We start from the raw sequence: 24,468 nt of genomic DNA on the forward strand, positions 1-24,468 counted from the left end.
CCTTATAATGGTCCCTTGATAAACTCCAGGACTAAGTAACTGCACGAGAACTATTTTTTTCCACCACTATTAACCTTTCGACAATTTTTACACTTTTGACATACACAAATAAAACCTAAATAATAAGATTTAAAAAAATCACACCACCCCCATACCCATATATTTGAAAGGAAAACATCTTACGCATGGTAAAAATGCACTTTACAGTCATTGGCGCCTTCATGCAATATTGTATAAAAGAAGAACGTAGTGTAAAAAAATGCATTAAGATGTTCGTGTCTAAAAGTCTGACCCAAGCATAAAAGACGCACAACACCATGTAAAAATAAAAGTACAAGATGTGCAGAGATCATACATGTATGTATGTACATTATATCAATTTACACTGCGATTTCCATTACTATTCGTGTCCGGCTGTTATTTAGGAAACTTTGGGAACATTCATTTATGTTCATTTAAAATTTAAAAAATGATTATGTCTCCTGGGGACACAAATAAGAGCTCTCCCATTGGTGATGATTGTATTCATGTAAGGAATCGGGTTATATTTCCAGCTTGATTACAGTGGGATCTATTGAGGCACGTTTAGATCTTAATAGGGGATACGTTTTCGCTCCAGGGAAAATAGTTTCCATACTTTGGCAGAGAGATTGAAAACAAGGTTGTTCATAGCTGCATGTGACTAAACAGGTTATATCACATCAAAGATGACTAATGGAATACATTCCACTCCCTACCTCCAAAACGTTGGAAGCTCATCCACTATATAGGATCTTATAACCCTGTGGAATGTAACAATTGTCGTTATTGGAAAGGCTAAATTCCCTTGTGGCCTAAAGCAGTGGTCGAGTTCATATTACATTCCTTGGTGGTCTAGGTCAGAGAAGGGGGTCAATGGTAAATTAAGGTTGCTCCTGGAAGAAAAGCCCTTGGTGGGGATGTGGGCCCTAGGCAATTGCCCAGTTGGCCATCCCCTAAAAGTGATCCTGGCTATTCCCTTGGTGCACTCAAATAATTGATATACTAGAGAATTGCACAATTCACCTATAAACACAAGAACCTCTGCCATCCTATGCAGACCTACGTGTCAGACTACAAACAAGATTTGTTTGTAGTCTGTGACCATGGAGATGCTTTTTTTCTGTATATACAAAACGGTAGACTATTTTCAATCAAAACTATTTGCAAAGTTGTTTCTTGTTTTATTTTAGAGACAATAGAACATTAAGAAAATAATTATTGGTTTGCAAAAGTGGACTTACCCTTTAAGCACTCTTTATGTCACAATATACAGTTCAGCACGTGATTATTTCTATAGTCATTGTACCCTCCTCACCTTCGGGTTTGGGTGGCGGCTGATGATCAGGCTTACAGGACCCGGCCCGCACTCACTCAATATGGCATATGCCTCACTCAGCGCAGCATGGCGAAGACTCACGGAGTCAGCTTCAAATATCTGATCACCTCGGCTGCGAAATTGAACAGGAAAGTCAACAGAGTTAACATCTGGTGCTTTTTCATTGTGTGAACACAGCCTAACCTCACTGACGAAGCTGCCTACATTTACTATATTAGGATCTCATTCTCATACAGGATGTTTCTCTCCCTTTTTGTAGCCCCTGCTTACTTTATAGTCTGCAGACTTTATTACTGTACCCTAACAACCCCAGTTTCCCTGTCTGGGTGACTATTTGACTACATGTATTAAAGTAGTCACAGTCACACCCTCAACAGGATTTATGAGAAAATTACACAAGAAATCAAGAAAAATCATTAGAACCGTCGATAAGCAGGAGACCACCCTCGTTTATGTCCATATGCCCCAACAGGGCATACTGATAGGGGTTGTCCTGATGAAGCAACCCTTTTAAGAATAAATTCCTAGTTAATATATCAAGACTTAAAGGCGTCTACGAAACAGGAAATTAAACTATATAATGAATTACTTTCTGGTAGATCATAACAAACATGGCGGATAGATTCTAAAACTTCACTGTGAATGGTGTCAACATAGAAAAACATCTGGAATAATTCTCCAGATAGATCTCCCAGCCCTTCTAAAAAGGATTTCCCTCATTATTAAAGCCATATTTTCAGTAAGAAATTCCATTGACAAGAACTGCTGATTTAATCTTATGTGACTTTGGAATAGTCTTTCAACCAACGTGAGAAGAGCATAGCAGTTTAACTGGAGATGACTACATCAAACCGGCTATAAATTCCTAATATATACAACTACCAATGTATATAAATTGCAGACAGTTCATGTTACAGACAAGGCGACCAAGAAACAGTTCAAAAAAGTTAATTTAAAGAGACAGTAATTCTTTAAGTGAAGGTCCACCCTTTAAGAACTTTTTTTTTAAAATACGTTCATAGAGTTAAATGTGTTGTTACCATCATAAAAAGTAATGGTATATAACTCAGAAGATCGGCGAGGGTCTGACCTTTGGGACCACCACAAATCACCTGAACAAAGTGGCAGAAACCAATTTAGGTATTTTTCTGCATGGCAACACTGCAGGTCATCCGCTGTGTAGAGAACTGCAGCATATCCCCATTCACTTGAGTGAATCTGTAAGGAAATTCTGAGGATTAGCAAGTCCTAGATAGTCCAGACCACCACCAAACAGGAAGTTGGCATCATTTCTAATGGTGGGAAAACGCCCTTAAATTATACAATAATTCTTGCAGCCTTCAGTCACTACTACGGGAGTTTAAGAGCTTACTGTATAGTGATAAATTATTGCATTTAATGTATAAATGTATGCAGTAAGCTCTCTAGCTCCCTCTAGTGGTGAATGAAGGCTGCCAGAATTATTATATAGTTTAAAGAGGTTTACCCATCATTATAAATGATGCCAACTTCCTGTTCAGTTGGGGTCTATACTTGGACTCCCATTAAAATTCAAAATCTCATTACAGATTCACTCAAATGAATTATTTATCTCTATGACGGTTTAGGGCATTTGGATTTAAAAAAAAACAGCTCTGACCACTATAAAGATATATTAAAAAATGAATTAGCACAGAATGTTGAAATGAAAAATGACATGCACATAAAAGGCGGAGATTGGTCTATCTTATCTACATCTGCTGCTCACTTAAATTGAATCTATTGTTCCTGATTTGAAGCCATTTCAGGGTGACTTTAGTTTTTTGTTTTTTTTCAATGGAGTCCAGGTTCCTGTGATCACTACTTTATCTCACATATCTCCAGTGATGAGTCTGGCAGATCAAAGAAGGGATCAATCGGCAATTTGTTGTTCTAACATATGGCGCTGTCGTCCAGAACAACAACCTTCACAGAACGATTATGAACGATAAGTCTTTCAGAAAACGGACGCCTGAAATCACTAATGTATGGCCGGCTTTAGCCTTTCATAATAAGATTTGTACTTTAGGATTACTGGTCCTTTAATAAAAAATAAAAAAAATGTAAATTGATTTTAAGAAGCATGTACCTTAGTCTTCCATCCATCTTGGCAACAGATCCCGGGGCTAGGCTGTGAATATAAATCCCTGGAGAGCTGTTTTCAAGAGTAAGGCAGCAGACACCAATACCTAAACCAACACCAGGTTCTGCAACAAGGACAAAGGCATGGGATATCGTTAGAAATGGGCACGGGACCATACGGCAGTAAACGCGGTCATATAATGTATAACGTGAAGTCAGGAGGGCTGAACCTGGCCGTTCCTTTTCATTGTGTTACCTTTGTTAAGTGTTACTTCCATAACGATCCTATCTTTGGGACCAGGACCTTTACGGGAGGCGGAGTCTGCATCTTCCGAGGCGACCACAGATGCCCCAACACTGATCATAGAGTTAGGGGAACTAGAGCGACTCATTAATGTTGGGGTCGGACATGGTGTGAGACTCGGACTGCGTAGCCTGGTACGTACAGTTAAAGTTACTACACCTTTCCTGAGTTGCTAAAAAAAACAACAAAAAAAACAATATAAAAATTTATTTTTGTAAGAATATTTTGTTGTGAATCCATTAAACAGATGAGTACAAAAATCTTACAGTAGTCATACCCTATGTCAATCATAAACAAGACCCCTTAAAGGGTTATCTCACCAAGAAAACGCCTTTATAAAATGAAGCCGATTTCGCCAACCCCCAGAGATCAGCCATTATTGCCGAGGGAAGCCATGTCTGGCTGCTGCAGCGAAAATGTAGCATTACATATCGGATATTGAAACAAATGGCCGACCATGTAATTCATCAACGGCCAGGTCTGCCGGAGTGGAAAATGCTTTAACAGAGCGATACACCATTCTGACTTGCAGAGTAGGGTCCCAAGTGGGGGATTCATTCCCCTAAATGGCATCTTTGGGAGATAACCCATTTAACTCTAGCATCAAATGTAACATTCAGGGTATGTTCACACGGCCAAATTTCAGACGTATACGAGGCGTATTATGCCTCGTTTTACGTCTGAAAATACGGCTCCAATACGTCGGCAAACATCTGCCCATTCATTTGAATGGGTTTGCCGACGTATTGTGCAGACGACCTGTTATTTACGCGTCGTTGTTTGACAGCTGTCAAACGACGACGCGTAAAAATACAGCCTCGTCAAAAGAAGTGCAGGACACTTCTTTGGACGTTTTTGGAGCTGTTTTCTCATAGACTCCAATGAAAACAGCTCCAAAAACGGACGTAAAAAACGCAGCGAAAACGGCGTGAAAACGCCGCGAAAAATGCGAGTTGGTAAAAAAACGTCTGAAAAGCAGGGTCTGTTTTCCCTTGAAAACAGCTCTGGATTTTCAGACGTTTTTGTTGACTACGTGTGAACATACCCTAACACTACAGCTAAGGTTCGTATTCCAAACCGTACAGTAATCTTATTACTAATCATAACCAAAAACACCCGATCACTAAATTCAACATTAAATGTAAGGTCTAAAAAAAACGTTAAAATCCAAACCCTAATCTTAATATTAAGCATGAATTTAACCCTTTGAAGCGGATCTATCATCAGACTATGATGCCCCATATACGGTCAGCATGGTATGAGGACAGGTTCACTCACTTTTTAGCCAAAATAACAAAGAAAAATATTGTGCCTTCTGGCTAATAGGAGCGATCTAAAAAGATATACCATACTTGTAGTTATAAGTCCGGTGTATTTATGAAGGGAGTACCCCCCCCCCCCCCGCCTCAGTGATGGAGGGGCTGCTGTGTATGCCATCAATCACCGCCGAGAGGGGAAAGAAGAGGCGGGGGTAAAGGTCTCTCCTCCCACACCCACAGCACTGTGATGACCTAAGCAGATATACATGCCCATAATTTACATATGAATTTACTGTTGAGTATATACCATGTAAAGGTTTCCTTCAGCTGATGCCCTTCCCCCAGGGCCTCCTATAGGCTCAGTCATACAGAGCCTATAGCTAAATCCTGCCCTTAAAAGGGTTGTCTGGGCACGGGACGTTTTTTCATACGGATGACCTATCCTCAGGATAGCATATGATCGGTGGGGGTCCGACAACCTGTTCCGGCTGCCTCCGGGCATCGGATGATATGCAGTGTTCAGTGCCACTGTATAGCGGCTGCGCTGCAGTACTGCAACTCTGCTCCTATTCACTTGAATAACAGCAGAGCTGCAGTACTGCAGCATGGCCGCTATACTGTAACCGGGGCCATCTGCTTCCGGCATGGACATCAGGTGCCAGGAGACATCTGATCGGTGTGTGGTCCGGGTGATGGACACCCACTGATCATATACCGATGACCAATCTTGTAGATAGGTCAGCTATGAAAAAATGGCCTGGGCCCAGACAATCGCTTTAAGAAGGGGTTTTCCTGTTTCCCTATCTTCAGACTAGTCTAGAAAAACCTTCTCATTTGATATTTTCCAAGTTTCTATTGTTTTTTCAGGATCTCAGTCTAGACCCGAGTATACAAGATAACAGAATCATGGCCGGTTTTCAGTAAAGTATTGTACATATGGAGACGACGATTACCCATAGTATTGTTGACTTTAGTCGTTATCTGAAGTCTTTAAGAAATGACTACACAACATCAAGTGTTCTGAGTACATAAGGCTGTGTGTTTTATGTCACTATAATCGCCCCCCCCCCCCCAAGTCATATCAATATGACATATCTGTCGGAAAGGCTGGAAGGTGGAAAATGGTCAAGATAACCTGTATCTCTATATAGATGACCACAGCAGACATTACTGTAGAAGCCGTGATACAGATGCCCCATTCTACGTAGGGTCATTTAGAATACAGCCGATTTGTAGGATACCTTAAAAGTGTGAATAGCCTCTAGGTGCGTCATCCCTTGTAACGACTCTCCATTTACTTCCAGGATTTCATCTCCTGTTCAGCACACAAATACAAAAATATTAAGGGGAGGGTAATGCAATAATATTAAAGAAGACCTGTCTTTTTACAAAAAATGTTTAATATTGCAGTATATCGTCATTTTTACTGGCATCTGTTAAGCCCTGCCACAAACTTGTCTTTTTTTTTTTTTTTTTAAAAACCCGAGCCGTGCTTTCTATCACCCAAGTGCATTAAAAGTGCAGAGGTGCCACACAAAAAGTGCACAAGGATGCGGTCTATCGCAGCCCTTCTCTTAAAAGAGAGAGGCCCCGCATAACCATACCCTGACCCTCCAAGCCATAGGCCTAGAGGATAGAGGATCGAGGATCCGCCCTCGCCGAAGCTTAGGGAAACCCAAACACACTCGTAGGCTTCTACATGGGCTGCCATCCCAGTGTCCACCTAGGAGCCTGCATCAAAGTTGCACCTCCCCTCCGAAGAAGGGAGGCCGGGTTGCAGGGGAAAATGGAACCAGATGGCCACACATTTTCCCCCTAGACCTCAGGAGGGTCCCAAAAGGGCACCGCATCCCAAAATTCTTGTGACAAACGCACAGTGAAAAACAAAATTAAATAAGTGGATGTGCACTGTGATACAGCCTGGACATCCGCCAGGTATAAAAAAATTCCTCATCTCCCAGCCAGAAGGCCGGGAGAATAAAGGTGTGTGCTCATATAGCGTGAAAGAGAGTGCGTGCAAATGTGCCTTCACTCAGTGGGATCCCACCCCCAGTGAGTTAGGGCACCCCAGGGTCACCAGCACTGGGGCACATAGCAACTCGGGCTTCCAAACTACCCGACCTAATGACCTCGATCCGGCGGTCGCCTGGTCACCTACAAATGGTACCTTTAAACCAAATGCGTACACCAGAGCGATGACCGTTGTGGTTCCCTGCCCTCACCTCGGCGTTCTGTCATCCCCCTACGATGGCCCATCAACCACCGGCAGGGATGATTACTAACCTCAGCTTGAGCAGGTACTACACTTGATCTTAGCCAAAAGGCCGAGAGGTGCCACAAACCTGTCACCTCTCCTGCCACTAAAGAGGACTTTCATTATTAGCAATATAGTTTTTTAAGATCCATCATAGCCTCAGTGGAATACTGACTGTCCTTAGGGAGAATTCAGGCAGTGCCTCCTGGGAAAATATGCAAATAGCCCTCCTTCAAAAGAATGAAAACTGCCATTAAAGAGGACCTATCATCCCTCCTGACAATTTTGTTTTAGTAAATACTTGTATTACCCATATCATAACAATTCTGGAACATATTTTACTAGAATTCTGCGTAGTTGAATTCCTCCTTTACTCCTCCTAGAAGTTATAAGTAAATTGACAACTGGGTGTAACCAGTTGGAAGTGGGGGGGTGTCCCTACACAGTCCGACACTGTCCAATCAGTGCTGACAGAGAGAGATTGTGTAGGAACACACCCTTTTGACAAGGGGAATAGTAACACCCAGTAGTCAATTTATTCATACATTTCTAGAAGGAATAACAGAGGAATGGCACACTACATAGCTCTAAGAAAATACGTTCCGAAATTGTTATTTCCCGGGGAATAAAAATATTTACTAAAATAGACATGTCAGAAGAGGCGACTGGGGTCCTCTTTAAGGGAAGGTTGTAATGTAACGTTAAATAGAGAGGTGCAGTTATAGGAGTTACAGGAAGAAACAAAGAAAATGGATCCAGCGAAGAGTCTGTTTGGTTCTGTTAAAATATAGGAATCTTCTTCCAAGTTTTATTTAGGCGAAGGATAAAACATGTGCAGTGAAATGTGAATAAATTCCCAAATGTGCAATAGAGGGATAGAACAGCAATTGGAGCGGTGCCTACGCGTTTCTGACGCTGACTGCGTCCTTAGTCATGGCTGCTGAATATATTACAGAACCCCCCCCCCAAACAAAGTGGAGATTGTCTAAGTAAGAGCATCCTACCCCTGGCGATTGCTGGGGGTTTAAGAAGCCGGATGCGCTGCAATCAGCTAAATGCTTGGCCTGCTTTATTACAAAAAGTTGATTGTCCTCACAAGACACCCCCTTTAAGTAATTCCATTATATATTCTGCATAGCACGGTCGTGTGTCTACTCTTTTAATTATTGATGAATGAATATTGAATTGTCCACATTGATGGGCTGACACAAATTACAATAATACTTGGTGTGAGCAATAAAGTCACAGGGTTTGAGGAAACCCTGAGTGACTGAATGTCTCAGCCGAGCTTCTTCCTTATCTAGGTCACATGCTCAACGCTGAAGGGCTGCACAATATTACAAAAAATAAGCATTTGCTTCTCTGATGAGATTTGGAAGGACAGATGAACTTGGAAGTCCTCGGCTGGAATAAATACAGGGATTATGTAGGTCAGGAATTACTAGCCACATTGCTCAAAAGCCAGCAGAGGGACAAAGCAAGTCTGGATTTTTTGGAGCGCATCAGCAGGACATCACGGTGTTTACCATTATTAATAGGAGAACTGAAGGGCTATATAAAACCCATAGGCAACGCAAGCATCATCCTAAGAAAAAACATCCTGCTGATTATTTAAAATTCTTAGCAAAAACTTTAAGTTCCACTTTAAGGCCCTCTATAACCCTTTAGGTCTATTACCTTTAGGCTAGGACTATAAGGCGACTTTTATGCATATGCAATGTGTCGCACAATTTGCCCAAATTTATGCAATATCGACACTGCATGACAAATGTGTTACTACAGTGGGCGAGTCCTCTGCTCTGTGTCATTTATATACTCTAACAGGGCACATGCACATGGGTTGTTCTGATGGGACAACATCTATAAGGCATGTGTTCATCTCCAGACACCATTTTACAGATTAAATAGACACTTTGTAAATACATGAAATTACTTATTTTGTGCCGATACGAAGTTACAGCCTTTATTACACTACAGAGCTGCACTCAAAATTCTGCCAGCATCTGAGCTGAAATGTTCCATCATCACTTGCTAAATCATTATTTGCATTCTGAGAAGTATAGTTTTTATTCCAGACACTGTACAGTAATCTGATATAGGAAATAACTATTTGTCCCACTACATTATAGATCTTAGCTGAGCGATTAGAAGTTTGCCTCTGACAACAAACTTGTTGACTGCTTCTAATTACAACTAGAAGAATTGTGAATACAGATCTGGAGTACAATATTGAACTAAGAAACAGTACAGGAAAAGTATTGTAATGTATGTACGCAATGACACCACCAGCAGAATAGTGAGTGCAGCTCTGGAGTATAATACGGGATGTAACTCAGGATCAGTACAGGATGAGTAATGTAATGTATGTACACCAGCAGAATAGCGAGTGCAGCTCTGGAGTATAATACAGGTTATAACTCAGGATCAGTACAAGGTAAGTAATTTATTAAGTTACTAAGCTTTTTAATCTATAAATAAACTGTTAATTGGTGATCAAAAAGTAGACATGAGGTAAGTAAAGCTTTGCATTGTTTTCCAGAGGCCTAGATTAACAAATTAAACAACAAACCATCTTTCCTGCAAAAATGGAGGAGGGATGAAGTATTTAATATTGATTCATGAAATGCCAGAATCATCTACTTTTAGACTGAGACATTGACTTGGAGGCCAAACGTGTGGCTCCTTAAAGAGGACCGGTCACCTTTCCTGACATGTCTATTTTAGTAAATACTTGTATTCATTATTAAATAATAATTCTGGAACATATTTTCTTAGAACTCATCGATGGTCCTTCTTTTGTTATTCCTCCCAAAAATGTATGCATAAATGAACAACTGGGTGTTGCCATTCCCCACGTCAAATGGGCGTGTCCCTACACAGTCTCACTCTGTCAGCACTGATTGGTCGTAGTCAGTCTGTGCAGGGAAACACCCACAACTGGTAACACCCAGTTGTTAGTTTAGCCATACATTTCTAGGAGGAATAACACAGGAACCGCACAACGCAGAGTTCTAAGAAAAGATGCTTCAAGTGGAATACAATTATTTACTAGAACAGACATGTTGGAGATGTGACAGGTCCTTTTTAATGGCATTTTCTTCCTTTTGAAGGAGGGCTATTTGCATATTTTTCCCAGGAGGCACTGCCTGAATTCTCCCTAAGGACAGTCCGTATTCCACTGAGGCTACAGTGGATCCTAAGGAAATTATCCTACTAATAATGGAGGTTATCATTGTCAACAGTAACAAAACATTTATTCAAAGACATATCATTTTAGTGTCAACATGTAAATCTTAATGTGTGAGAACAGTGGTACAGATAATACATAAATTCTAACACCACTGCCTCCCCCAATCATACAATACCTTCTTTAAGTCTCCCGTCAGCAGCTGCGGCTCCATTTGAAAATATTGTTTTCACAAAGATCCCCATGCGACCTCTGGCTGAATCCTGACCCCCGACAATACTGAACCCAAGACCCTGGTCATAAGCAAATAGTCATTAGTATATTGTACTAGTGATAATAACAATAATAATAATAATAGTAATATAGCAGAAAAATTGTCCAGCATTTCATACAAATGAAAATTAAACAAGAGCATAAAAAATAGATTGTTCCGTTTTACGCAAATTAAATGTAATCATTGTATAAAAAAGTTACTTTCCAATTTACTTTGTTTTAAATTTCCACCACTTTTTAAGATATGGGAATATGAAACAAAATTATTTTTTCCATTTAAAGGCTAAAAGACCATCTTTACCATGTCCCACTCACACAGCTGAGGGTCTGTTATAATGTATCAGTCTAGGCAATAATTGGTTAGCTCAACACAACACAAAACTCTGCCGTCTTGGACTCCAGGTTGATAGCTCGTGCCTATTCTGATACAGTGTAAAACACTGAAGCTGTGAATCAGGTTCGGGAAGGGTTCTCAAAAAGAATGATTCTGTTCACTGACAGCAATGTATTTGCATAATTTAGAGCTATTTGTGCCATGCATATCAGTTTGTAAGTGGAGTGAAAACTGTAGAAGCGTAGAAAAAGTGAGGTGGTTTTAGCCAGTGTGAAAGTTAATAGCAGTGATATATGTTATGATTTTTTAGCAGCATATCAATAAATTAGCTGAGCTTTACCTTAGAAACTGGCTAAAATGACGCCACTTTTGATAAATGTGGGCCAAAGTATTTTGCAAAGTTGTTATGTCCACCTTTGCAACCATTTTATTTCCCCAATGCATCTAAAATGAAATATGAGGCAACTTTGCAAATAGTTTTAATTAAATATCTCTTATCGTTCTGTAACTACTGCTGCTATGCACTCCTATGTGTCTCCATGGTAACAGACAACAAACAAACTCTGTGTAGTCTGATCCTGCAGTAATACTCTCTTTCTCTACTCTCCATCTGTTCCCTACTTCATGCTAATCTACTAAATGGAGTATGGAACAGATGAAAGGGAATATGACTTCTGGATCAGACTACACAGGGTTTGTTTGTTGTCTGTTAACACGGCGATGCAAAGTTTTGCACAAGAGCTGTATACACAAAAAAGACATATAGTTCTGTCCCTGTATAAGGCATAAAAATACTAAAACATGCAGCTGTAAATCTCACTGTTATTCTCTGCCATTGTTGCTCTTTCACACCCACTTTTTGAATATTTTTGCACCCGCACATTATATTAAACTTAGTTGGTTGAGTTTTTTTTATCTGGATCTGCTAGCGATCTATTGCGGTGGTACTGCATTCAGGGCGCCACACTTATCTAGAAGTTTCCGCCCACTACCCGCCACTCTCTGTATGTCAACGACACCTGGATTAGACAGACACTATTCATCTAATGGGCCAACCCGACAATAAGCTGATGATGGGGAGTCCTACTGCCAGGACTACATGCATCTACCATGGGGTATGAGGCTGGCTAGTGTCCGTTAAAATCAATGAATGAACTCTCCTGAAGGAGTCATCCTCTCGCCAGTTTATAGAGGTCGGACCCCATTTTTAACATCTAAATGGAAAGGGGTTGTATAAAGCAGGAGACCAATTGTAATAACATTAGGCCTATTCATTTCATAGCTTCCAGTTCAGTTACCCTCCAGAAGAACTGACTAAATATATTATATGGGCCTTAAAGGGTCCACGGAAATCATATAATGCCACTTTCTTTCCTTACGGGGTCCCAATGTTTGCAAAATCCATGGGCCTCTGTTCAAATGAAGAGGTGTAATATAATTTTTGGGATATATTACAACTATATTATATTCCCAAATCCCCCTCCTTCAGGTACAAGATGGAGGATGGTAGACATAAGAGGGAGCCTTGGAGGCCCGACCACTGATTTTTTATTGGAGGTCTATATCCTATTGATATATGTCCACCGTTTCCTGCCGTAAAATCTCCAAAAGCTTTAAATTACAAAAAGGATTTATTTTAAATACTACCAGATGCCATTACTATTCCGGTGACAATGGCACATTTCAAGCCTTTCACTAAGCGGGGTCAGGTAGCGCCATAAATCACATTAGCGTCATCTTTAAAAACACTTCTTGGAAAGCTCCGCCGAGCGTGGCCGTCATTAAGGGGGTCAGGAATTAGGAGATTTATTTTAAAGGCACGGTAGCGAAGGCTTTTTGCACATAACTTATGGGATGTGTAACACAGGGAGAAAGCAAAATAAAACACGGCAGTACCAGACGCTGGCGGACTGGATTCCTGCTCTGAGGACTGTTCCATTAGGAATGTATGCTTTTATATACTAATATATTCCCGCAGTAGAGATTACCTTCCCCTGTCCTTTCATTAAGACGATATTAGAGATGATAGATGGCTGAGCGAGCCTCCAGGGAGACTCCACCTGCGCCGTGCTTAAAGATCTCGCTGTCTTCTTCACAATAGCGTATTCCTAGTAGAATAAAAGTAAAGCAGATTAGAATTTTTAAAAATTGGATAAAAATAGATATTTTTCCAGCAACTTAACCCACTTTATGCATTTCTACTACGTACTAGAGTATGGACCGTCAGACACGGGTAAAATATGCCCATATGAATGGCCAAGGCTCATCGTACCTTTATGTCAATAAATCCTTTTATATTGTTGTCAAATATAATTTTTTGCTCTTTGTTAGTTATATCTGCATCTGGAAAAGATGGGTGAAAACCAATATGTCAGATATTACAACTAACCGGGTTGTGCCAAATCTGCCTAGTTATGCCACAATATGGCAATGGGATATGTATCGCAATATAACTAGACAGATCTGCCATTTAGGAGTTTGGAAAAGTTATAAGAATATATCTACGTATCCATCACTTCTGAAAGGGAGTTTAACAACTTGACAATAAACGACTCAAGGACTTGTAGGTATTGAGGTCAGTTGTATTGTATTTACGTAAACGCTGCTTATTTGTTGCGGGTTTCTCCATTGTATTCAATGGGGAGGTAGAACCCGCAACAAATAGCAGTTGTTGCGTTTTTTTGAGTCGGGTTCGCAGCGATTCCGCCGCAAAAAAACGCAACTCAGAAAAAAAATAAAATATTATACTTACCCAGGAGTCTTTGTTTCTTCCTCCAGGCCGTGCTTCTGGGTTGAGATTTCATCCCATGTGACTGCTGCAGCATCACAGGCTGTAGCGGCGGTCACATGGGATGAAACATCATCCCAAGAGGCCGGCCTGGATGACGTCAAAGGGCCGGCCTCCTGGGATGACACTTCATCCCATGTGACCGCCGCTGCAGCCAATCACAGGCTGCAGCGGTCTCCTGGGATGAAATGTCAATTCCTGCTGCGGAAAGTGGACTGAATTGCAGCATTTTTCAGAGGAGGAGATGTCACCATCTCCCAGCATTGAGAAAAACGCAGCAAAAACTGCACCATTTTCTGCAGTAAAAAACGTAGGAAATGGTGCAGGTTTTTCCACAAGTGGAATGTCTGCTAGTTTTAACGGGATTGCTGCAGAATTCCGTTACATGTAGACAAGCCCTAAGTGCTGGAGTTTCCCGCAGCGGACATTCCGGGGGAAAAACTGCACCACAGTTTGGTGCAGATTATCACCCGCAATTCCCTGCGGCGCACAGGGCGAATACGCAGCGTGCTTTTGCGCAGAGTATCCACCCTGTGTGAACTCAGCCTTGTAGATTTTTATTTTAGGGGGAGGTGCACTTTAAATGGGTCGCCTCATCAAAGACAAACCCTTTAATATGAAAGACCCAGTGATTTTGCAGGAGAGCAGATGTGGCCAGCTATACATTTCCTCTGCAGTGGCCACTACAGGGGAAATGTAGTATTACATGTGGCCATTCATATCAATACATGGGATGGACCAGGTCCGCCAGAGTGAAAGCTGCTCCTTGTTATGTGGCCACATTTTATCTCTCTGCTTTTGCTCATACAGGGGTCTTTAGCTGGGCAGGACCCCATCTATGAAATCCATATGCCCTAATAGGAGACAAGCCTCTGCTTACAAGACACAAAGATTTGCCAAATTAATATGGCTGATAAGACTTCCTTTTTTACATTTTAATCAGTTACCAGTAATATCTAGGAGATAACAAAATATTTTGACTGTGGCCCTTAGGCTACACTCAGACGAGCGTAGCTAACCTCTGACGTGAAAAAACACCGTTTTTCATGTCCAAGGTGCACCCGTGCGGGAAGCGGTGTCACGGATCCCCCATAGACTAGAGTCTATGGAAAGATGCGTGACATGCAGCAAAATAGGACACGTCCTATTTTTTCATGGACCCTTCACATGCTCTGTTCAACGACAACGGTCGTGTGAACGACCCCATTAAAATACATGAGTCCGTGTGACTGCTTTTATTTGAACGGCCGTCACACGGACGAGATACACGCTTGTCTGAACGAGCCCTTACGCTTCATTCCCATAGCTAAAAGTAGCAAAAATTGCTAAAATGATCCTAATAAACTAGAAAGCAATTTCTACACTAAGCTGCTAATAATTACAGGTACAAGGACACATTTCTAGAACCAATGCAAGGTAAAAGCACTAGAATATAACAAAGGGGGTCATTTCAGGATGTGATGGTCCATAATATAGTATAGAGAGATTTAAAGGGGTGCTCTGGGAATTAGAAATAATAGTATCAGTGCAGAATAGTTATAAAAGGGCACTAAACCCTACATATATTCTATCCATTTCTGTTTGTAACAGTTTAGACTGGGGGAGGGTGAATGCATTTTTTTTTCAATGTTATAATGGACAGGAAATCCTTAAAAATCCCTGCCCCAATGATGACCACTTTACCCTCCATACACTTTTATATACTTACGTAAAAGTGATATTAGTAGGTTATCTTATATTAATTTTTTTCATAAGATGACGATTTTAGGTTCATGGCCCTTTAAATCTAAGCGATACAAAGACTTATGCTTACTAATCTCTGCGCGGTATACGTTTTTCCTCAGGATCCATTAGTATTAGAAATGTAGTTAACTATGCTTTTTAATGCTGTGAAAAACAGTATACTAAAACATAAAGAACACTCTTTTGGCACAAGTTGGTATATTATTGCCTATGGATATGTTTGGCAAATATGCGAAAGTATTTTGTGCCAAACGCGGTGTGAACAGAGCCTAACAATGGCCACAGTTTTCAGCTTTTACCATGCCACATCAGGATTTAGAAGTGTGTCTAGGTACCTCAATAAAACACAAAACTTACATAGAATTGATCAGGATGGTTTAAAAGGATACAAAAAAGAGGAGTCCAAGAAGGCAAATTAACGAGAAATTGTTAAAAGAAAAATGAAATTACAAATACACATTTTACAAAAGAAGAACCTAATAGACTACAATTCTGTTATATAGTCCTACATGCAAAAAAACAATACAAAAAAAGTTTATAATCTATAGTCAGAAGTTATGGTGACTTTAGTTTCCATGACTACTGCCATAATCCCAATTTTCCTAGAAATATAATTTCAGGGCTGAATATAGACAACATAAAAAAAAAAAGTGACCCTCCGACTGAAGTTTTATCTCTTGTACAAGACGGTACCACATTTGTCAGTGAGTAATCTGCCCACGCTTGAACACGTCTTAGTATCGAGCCTAAGCGTTCCTTTAAGAAAAGGAAAAAAAAGTGCGCAAAGGTTTACAAAATATTAATTCGGACCTATGCAGACGCCATAAATATTGGATAAAAGTTAGCGACCCCACTGATTTTGGCGGGATCGGCCAACTATCGAACGTGCATTTTTGTCTCTCAACTCCACCCTCCCCTTTACGGCAGATGTCGAGAGAAGGCTAAGTTGGATTTGAAAATGGCGATTCTTTGTTCCTGCGAAAGATAAGCCGCTACAGTGCGTTAGAGTGTTGATATCGTAAATATATATCCGGATTTAGTCTAAATCCACGACAATCAATGTCTATGGAGCTGCCAGACCGTCAAAGTCAAGTTGGATTTTTTCTGCTGAATACAATTGTTCTAGATCAGCAGAGCCAGAAAAGAAAACCGCCATCAAAAAAAAGATTTGCCTGCTTTAGATACCCCCCACTCTAAACGGCCCGTCAAGGGAATTTGAAGTGATAAGAGATTCTTTGCCACCCCTTATTAACCAGAGCGGCAGCAAACGGGTTACTCTGGGGGACAGCATTAACACAGCAGAGCCCTGTGCACACAGGTTGTATAGTAGAGGCTATATGTGCTGCCACACCGGCTCCATCGGATGCAGTATGTACGGAGATATTCTATCCTAAAAGCAATGCTTCCTTCTATTTCCATGCACACAATGAAGCATGATACAATTTGTTTGGAGGCATATGGAGGTACAGTAGACGCCTCATGCATCTATATGGATGCTCTAATACAGTTCCGTACGAGATGGAGCCGTATTAAAGCCATGTGCATGAGCCCCTAGGATGAGGGGGGCCAAAAGGAACCAAAGGCCCCCTTTCTCAAGCAATTTGGCATACACTAAGGGCTTCGTAAAACAGAAGCTATTTATAATAAACAGCTTTAGACTTGTTACGCTCCATCTGTGCTATACACCAACAACCACTAGGGGCAGTAATAAATAATTTGCATGTCTCCGCCCACTATGACCGAAACGAGGATTCATATCCTTGTTGAGTGGATATTTAATGATAGTGATCATGTAAATTTTCTTAAGAAGGCCTTGATGGACTCAATAGTAAAATAAAGCAAACACTTACAGTACAGAAGCTTGAACGTATACTATATCACTGATGGGGGCAAGAACCTTGTGTTCACACAGCATATAACTATTCTAAGGAACTCTAACCTGTCGGGCTGTTGTGTCCAGCTGCTGAGGTAGTGAATGTTTCCGACCTCCGTGTGGAAACTTGTCTCCTTTATCAATATATGAGTCTTCGTTACCCACCGCCAGCTCATCATCTTCACCCACCGATTCCAGCCGACTGCCACTCCCTGCAATGTACAGATCCAGTATAAAAAAAAAACAATGCTGGGGCTGCCATTAAGACAAAATACAACTCAATGCATTAATTCATAGTTATAGAATATGAGAGTCCTACTCATATGTCCCCCTAAAATCAAAACAACCATCAGTAGATTTGTTCTTGAGTCGTTTTGTTCTGTCTGTTAAATTATTCATTAGTTACACTATTTGGCCAAAAGTATGTGGACCCCTGACCATCAGACCTATATAACCATGTTCGACATGCCAAGATTTTAGGAGCGTTTCTGTAGAAATTTGTGCCCATTCAGCCAAAAAGAGCATTTGTGGGGTCAGTCACTGATGTTGGACGAGAAGTTTTGGCTCACAATCGGTATTACAATACATCCCAAATGCTTTGGAGAGGATTGAGGTCAGAGCTCTGTGCAGTCACTCGAGTTCATCCACATTAAACTCCTCATACTATGTCTTTATGGAGCTCGCTGTGTTCAATAAGGGGTACATTTGAGGTTGCTTACAGGATCAAGGCACTTTACTTCGCAGTGCTGGACCTAGCAGGAGAGCAAATACAGAAAACTGTGGCCACTTATGATCCAGTGGCAATGCAAGGGACCGCATAGGACTGCAGTCGAGCACACAGGATAAAGGCAAGAAGAGGAGAGAAAAGGTTAAAGAGTAGAAGGGGAAGATCGAAAGCCCACCAACACCAAGCCTATCTCGTCAATTTGAAAGGTTAACCACTCCACTCAGGAGCAAGAGGAAAGAGCAAAAAGGGTATTACTAGCATAGTCCACAGATGGGACCCTGATAGCTTGGATCTTGTCTAAGAGTACGGCTGTCAATTTCTCATGTGGTGACTTTTTCCATGAAATTGCAATGGTCTGTTTTACAGCCAAAAAGTCAAAAGAAATTAAAACATGGGAATGGTGGTTTATATTGGGATTTTTTTTATTTATTCAGAAGGGTCTCCCAATTTTTTTTTAAGTAAAGTATTACCAGTTAGAGTTGGAATGAGGAGGTATGCACAAACCCAAAGCCTCCTTACTCTCGGACATTGACGTGTATACGAGCGACATGCTGCAAGGGTAGTGAGGGCTCGGACGACAACGCTGCTCAAACTGGATTAGAGGGGCAGAAGAATTCTTGAGTAGTGACGAGAGAAAGTGTTTAATCTGCAAGAATAGTTCTCTTGGCAGGGAAAAATTATCTTGTAATTTAGGGAGGGTTTGATTCCCGACGTACTGAGGAAATCACGCACTTTCAGGAGTCTTGCTGTAGACCAGTCCCAAAACAGATGAGGGGATTCAAGTCCTGGAGTGATAAGTGTATTGCCACACAGTGGGGCCAACAGTAGGAATGGAGAAATTAGTTTAGTCGCGTACATGAGTCCCATATACGCAGGGTGCGAATCAAAACTGGGTTGGTACTAAACGACCACTGGAAGTAAAGAAGCCATAAGATCCCATCTAATGGGATCAGAGGGAATTTAGGCGCCTCTAGGGTAAACCAAAGGGGAGGATCCGCAGTGGAATGGTAAAGAGCTAGCTGGGCTATATGGGCCGCCTGATAATAGTTACATTGGGAAATTCCAACCCTACCATTCCTTTTATGTCGGTATTAAGTGGCACTATTCACCCTAGCAATACACCCCTACCAGACAAATTTTGTAATTGGCCTCTAAAAAATAATGACCAGGTACTGGTAAAAGATACAAAAGATTAGGCAAAAATACCATCTTAAGCACATGCACCCATCCTAGTCATGAGATATGCTATTTTATCCAATCCTACAGCATAGTTCTAAGCCATCGTAGCAAAGGGAGGATAATAAGTCATACATATAGCGTGCACATCATTAGTAGGGCAAATTCCCAGATAGTCAAGCTGGCCCGACACCCACTGGAAGGGGGAATACGATTTTCAGGTAGTAACAATGGAGGAGGGAAGTGAGACAATAAGAGTATTGGATTTGGCGTGGTTGACTACCAGACCCGAGACTGACCCAAAGCTAGACAAGAAGTGTAAGGGTTTGGGCAAGATGGTGAGTGTAGATATGATTAGGATCTTGGCGAAGATGAATCACCAACAGCTCAAGGGCCAGAAAAAAAGCCAGGGTGAAAGGGGGCAGCCCTGGCAGGTGCCTCAGGTGGTAGATAAGAGGTCAGAAGAGAACATAATGTTATCCACAAAGGCCTAGGTAGTACTATAGACATACCTCCCAACCGTACCGGATCCGGCGTGACAGCCCCGGTTTCTCACCGCTGTCCCGCCGTCCCGGGCGGTCTGCAAAATATCCCGCTGGGCGCTGCATCAAAACAGCTGATCGCTGCTGACTGCAGCAGCGATCAGAAGGCGGCAGGAATCTTGCGGCTGTGTTCTCACTGGGATCGATGCCGGCACGGGAGTGGATCAGTACAGTCACCTGACCTGTCATCTGAACTCACCGGTCAGGTGACTGGACTGGTCCACTCCCGGGCCGGCATCGACACCAGTGAGAACACCGCTGCAAGACTCCTGCCTTCTTCTGACGGTGAGTGACGTCAAAGCATAGCGGAGAGTGCCAGAAGTAGGGCCGGCTACCTCAACCGCTCTCTGCTCTGGCGGCAATGTGGCACAAAGTATAAGGGGGTTGAGTTGCGCTACCTACTGGGGGGCTGTGTGTAGAGCTATCTACAGGGGGGCTGTTTGTGGCGCTATCTACAGGGGGAATGTGTATGGAGCTATCTACTGGGGGGCTGTGTGTGGAGCTATCTACAGGGGGGTTGTGTGTGGAGCAATCTACAGGGGGGCTGTGTGTGGAGCAATCTACAGGGGGCTGTGTGTGGAGCAATCTACAGGGGGGCTGTGTGTGGAGCAATCTACAGGGGGGCTGTGTGTGGAGCAATCTACAGGGGGGCTGTGTGTGGAGCAATCTACAGGGGGGCTGTGTGTAGAGCAATCTACAGGGGGTCTGTGTGTAGAGCAATCTACAGGGGGTCTGTGTGGAGCTATCTACAGGGGGCTGTATCTGGCGCTATGTACAGGGGGGCTGTGTCTGGCGCTATGTACAGGGGGGTTGTATCTGGCGCTATGTACAGGGGGGCTGTGTCTGGAGCAATCTACAGGGGGCTGTATCTGGCACTATGTACAGGGGGGCTGTATCTAACGCTATCTACAGGGGGCTGTATCTGGCGCTATGTACAGGGGGCTGTGTCTGGAGCTATCTACAGGGGGCTGTGTGTGGAGCTATCTACAGGAGGCTGTGTGTGGCGCTATCTACAGGGGGGCTGTATCTGGAGCTATCTACAGGGGGGCTGTATCTGGAGCTATCTACAGGGGGGCTGTATCTTGAGCTATCTACAGGGGGGCTGTATCTGGAGCTATCTACAGGGGGGCTGTATCTGGAGCTATCTACAGGGGGTCTGTATCTGGAGCTATCTACAGGGTGCTGTGTGTGGAGCGATCTACAAGGGGGCTCTGGTGGATAATTTTTCCGTTGACCGGTAGAAGAGTTACACAACTGGAAATAAAAATACTCATCATGTAACTCTGCTACCTGTCAATGAAAAAGTCATCAACCACAGGGTCTCCCTCTTGACTTTCATTGTTCTCAGCCTTTTGGTTTGTCCTGCAGCTGCTGCCGTGATGAGCAAATGTTATACCCAAGTTATGAAAAGTAACATAAAGACGACATAACCGGATCCATAATATCTGTGATATCCAGACAGTCTAGAGATCCGCAGTGAGAATTTGCACGTGTTATTTGCAGAAGGATCTGGCCGTGATTTGATGTGTTTATGCGGGATATTGGGCGTGGCTTAAAATGTCCCTCTTTTCCAAATTCAAAGTTGGGAGGTATGCTATAGAGGGTCCTGAGCCATGTGATAAAAAAGGAGGGAAAACCTCACCTGTTCAGCGCCGCAAAGAGGTATGTGCAGAAGACTGTATCAAACACTTTTCTGATATTCAGGGAAAGGGGCATAGGTTCAATGTCCCTGTGTGTGCACTACTGTAACAGGGGGGCAACCCGTCATATATTATTCGAGGCTTGCCTGCATTGAACGAATCCAACTTCATATCTATGTATGAACATGCCTAAACTAGCGTTTAAATGCAGGGTGAGGATTTTAACTTGAAATTTAATGTGTATATTTATTAAAACAATTGGGCGGTAGTTGGACCAACTCAAATAGTTGGATTCAGGTTTTGGGATCATAGAGATAGAAGCGTGATCGTGGTAGAATTGGTGATCTCACCGATTTTTAAAAGAGTTGACAAAATCTAAAAGGGCGTGCTTAGAACAGAAGAATTTATTTTTATAATACAAAGCAGTGAAACCATCAGGGCCTGGCCATTTATTAAGGTTCAATACTCGAATGACAAGATCCGACACCTGAATCGGCGGGCCAGACGAGAATTATTCCTATTTATTGTATTCATCGTTGTTGAGACCAGCAGATAATCTCCTCGGCTTCCTCAGTTAGACAGAGGTCTAAGAAAATTCAACTTGATTAGTCAGAAACTCAAAATATCTAAATCACCAATTTCGGCTTATGGTGCACGTAATACTATATACCTTGTGATCGACTTCTGTACTTGAGAAGACTATTCCCTAAAGTTGGACTTCTACAGAGGCTCTTGGTGTCATCCACCGATGCTTCTTGTACTTGAAAGTGGTCCGTCTCAATTATCTTAAAGAGGAAATAAGAAGATATTTGTTAAAGTACAATGTGATAAAAAAAAACAAAAAACATTTTAAAACAATGGATCAATGCCTTGTGACAAAATAGTACTGGGTCAATCTCAACAATGAATGTTTCCACATTTCACTGACCGCAGAAAATGGTCAACTATTGAAACACAGTTTATTATACAAAGAATTTACTTTACATTTAAGGGGTATTCCCATCTTATGGGCATATAGCTGGGATATGCCTTAACAATATGAACAGTGGAGGTGTGAACCCTGGGACCCCTGCAAAGGAACTGAAGGAATCGCAATGCTAGAATGCCCCTTCATTCAGAAGATCGTGGGGTCCCGGAAGTCGGACCCCTACCACCAGGGAGTGATAGCATATCCTAGCATTCTAAATGGTGGGTAACCCATTCTCAAAGAGAAAAATCGTACCACAGTGTGTCCAGGATAACGCTCTCTAGACATACTGATATATATGGAAATAGGTCGGTTTTCTTTTATTTTACAGTTTATGGAGAGAATTGAATTTTATAGGTCTGTGGCAAAGCAGCTTTAGGATTTTTTAGCAATGGAGAATATGATCATATGTTTAAGTCAAATAGTTATTGCTGAAATAACTAAACTTTTCCACTGAAAATAAAAAAAAATGGACAAATTCTCAGCAATTGATCTGCCTGGGAGTAACATTAATATTAAAAACACCCGGAGTCTCGTAAATGAATAGATCTGTCACTGCGAGACACTTCATATAGTAAAGAAGTTGTTCCCTAATGAGACTTGGCAGCTCCTGCTTACAGCACAGGTAAAAGGCTGGCATCAACACAGATATATAGTGCACTATGGTGCCAGGAGTGCCGGATTGAGAAAGGGCCTGCGCCAGAAATCATGACAGAACCCGACAAACCGCAAATAAACGAGATGCGTCAGTGATCATTGGGATGCATCATGTGACAGATCACTGAAACCGTCATGGAGCGTGAACAGCATTAGTGGTCAGTGCTGGTTTGCATTTCTGGCACAGACAGAAAGAGGGAGGAAAAGCGGTCTATAGTGTGCGCCCTTGTGGCCAGTGTAAAAACTGCTAAATTTCAGATGTATTTTTATACCGAAAAAAAAAATGGCATAAAAAAGTCTAAGCGTGTAATTTTCCAATGATGTATTCCCATACACCTTATGTAGCTGTTGGCCAAACACTCGTTCAGCCAACAGCAATTCCTTCCGACCCCCTATACATATGCATGTGCACGTCTTCTAAATGGGGAGAGGGGAATAAGCCACTGCCAGACACCTCTGGGGGTGGCTTATCTCCAGTGGGAACAAAGGCTATAGCTTCTTTCCCCCCGACAGGATACCTCCATGCCAGATGGTTGGCCGGTCCTGATGAAATTGGTGATGTTCATCTAATGTGTATGGGCACCTTTAGAAATCCTCTCGTCAACATGAAATCCCCGTTAAGGCCCTTTTACACAGGCCAATTACTAGGCAAATGGTCGTTCATGTGAATGCTCGTTCTCGATCAAACGCTCGTTCATCGGCTAATTGTATTTTTTATGCTGCAAGAAATATTATCGTTGTCGGCAGCGCATTACCAAGGGAGATGTGCTGCCGACATGATAGAAATGTATGAGGACGAGCGCTCGTCCCCAAAAATCGCTTTTTGTGAAAAGAGCAAAAGAATGTCGATCAACAAGCTGTCTCATTCATCGGCGCTCGTTTACATGACCCATGTCGGACTGTGTAAGAGGACCCTTACTGCAGCCGGCGGTCTGTATCTTATCATAACAGGCTTAGGCAATGCGTCCTTCGCTGGAATGATTTGTCTGAGTTCCAGCGTTATGAAACACAACACATTGATGAAGATGATAAATAGCCGCTCATGATAGGATTTACACCACATTGTTTCTCTAAATAACACATCCAGCATTTGCCAAAACCGTTCTCATCTGTGAATTATCAGTCTCTCCTCTTCCGAGTGACCCTTTAGGTCTTGTTGGCTAAAGCGCTTTGAGAAACAATTCATAGGCTCTTGATCTTCTTTCCTGTTTTATTTTGAGCTTGTCCTGCAAATGTGCCAAGAAGTGCATTGTCCCCGGTGGTTGTCAGGATGTATCCTGGAGCGCA

At 42.1% G+C, this 24,468-nt stretch overlaps 1 protein-coding gene across 3 annotated transcripts in view; it reads right to left on the reverse strand.

Moving 5' to 3' along the window:
* Positions 1-24,468, reverse strand: part of PDZD2 (PDZ domain containing 2) — a 227,839-nt gene that overhangs the window by 47,490 nt on the left and 155,881 nt on the right. For all 3 annotated transcript variants that reach the window (XM_075841544.1, XM_075841534.1, XM_075841552.1), the window contains 8 exons: positions 22,228-22,342; positions 17,539-17,684; positions 13,057-13,176; positions 10,640-10,754; positions 6,262-6,335; positions 3,714-3,933; positions 3,465-3,582; positions 1,337-1,469 (listed from right to left, as the gene is read on the reverse strand). In XM_075841544.1, the coding sequence (XP_075697659.1) occupies positions 1,337-1,469; positions 3,465-3,582; positions 3,714-3,933; positions 6,262-6,335; positions 10,640-10,754; positions 13,057-13,176; positions 17,539-17,684; positions 22,228-22,342 (1,041 nt within the window). The remainder of the gene's footprint in view (positions 1-1,336; positions 1,470-3,464; positions 3,583-3,713; positions 3,934-6,261; positions 6,336-10,639; positions 10,755-13,056; positions 13,177-17,538; positions 17,685-22,227; positions 22,343-24,468) is intronic.

Source organism: Rhinoderma darwinii, chromosome 1 (genome assembly GCF_050947455.1).
Source record: "Rhinoderma darwinii isolate aRhiDar2 chromosome 1, aRhiDar2.hap1, whole genome shotgun sequence".
NCBI classification, from domain to species: Eukaryota; Metazoa; Chordata; class Amphibia; order Anura; family Rhinodermatidae; genus Rhinoderma; species Rhinoderma darwinii.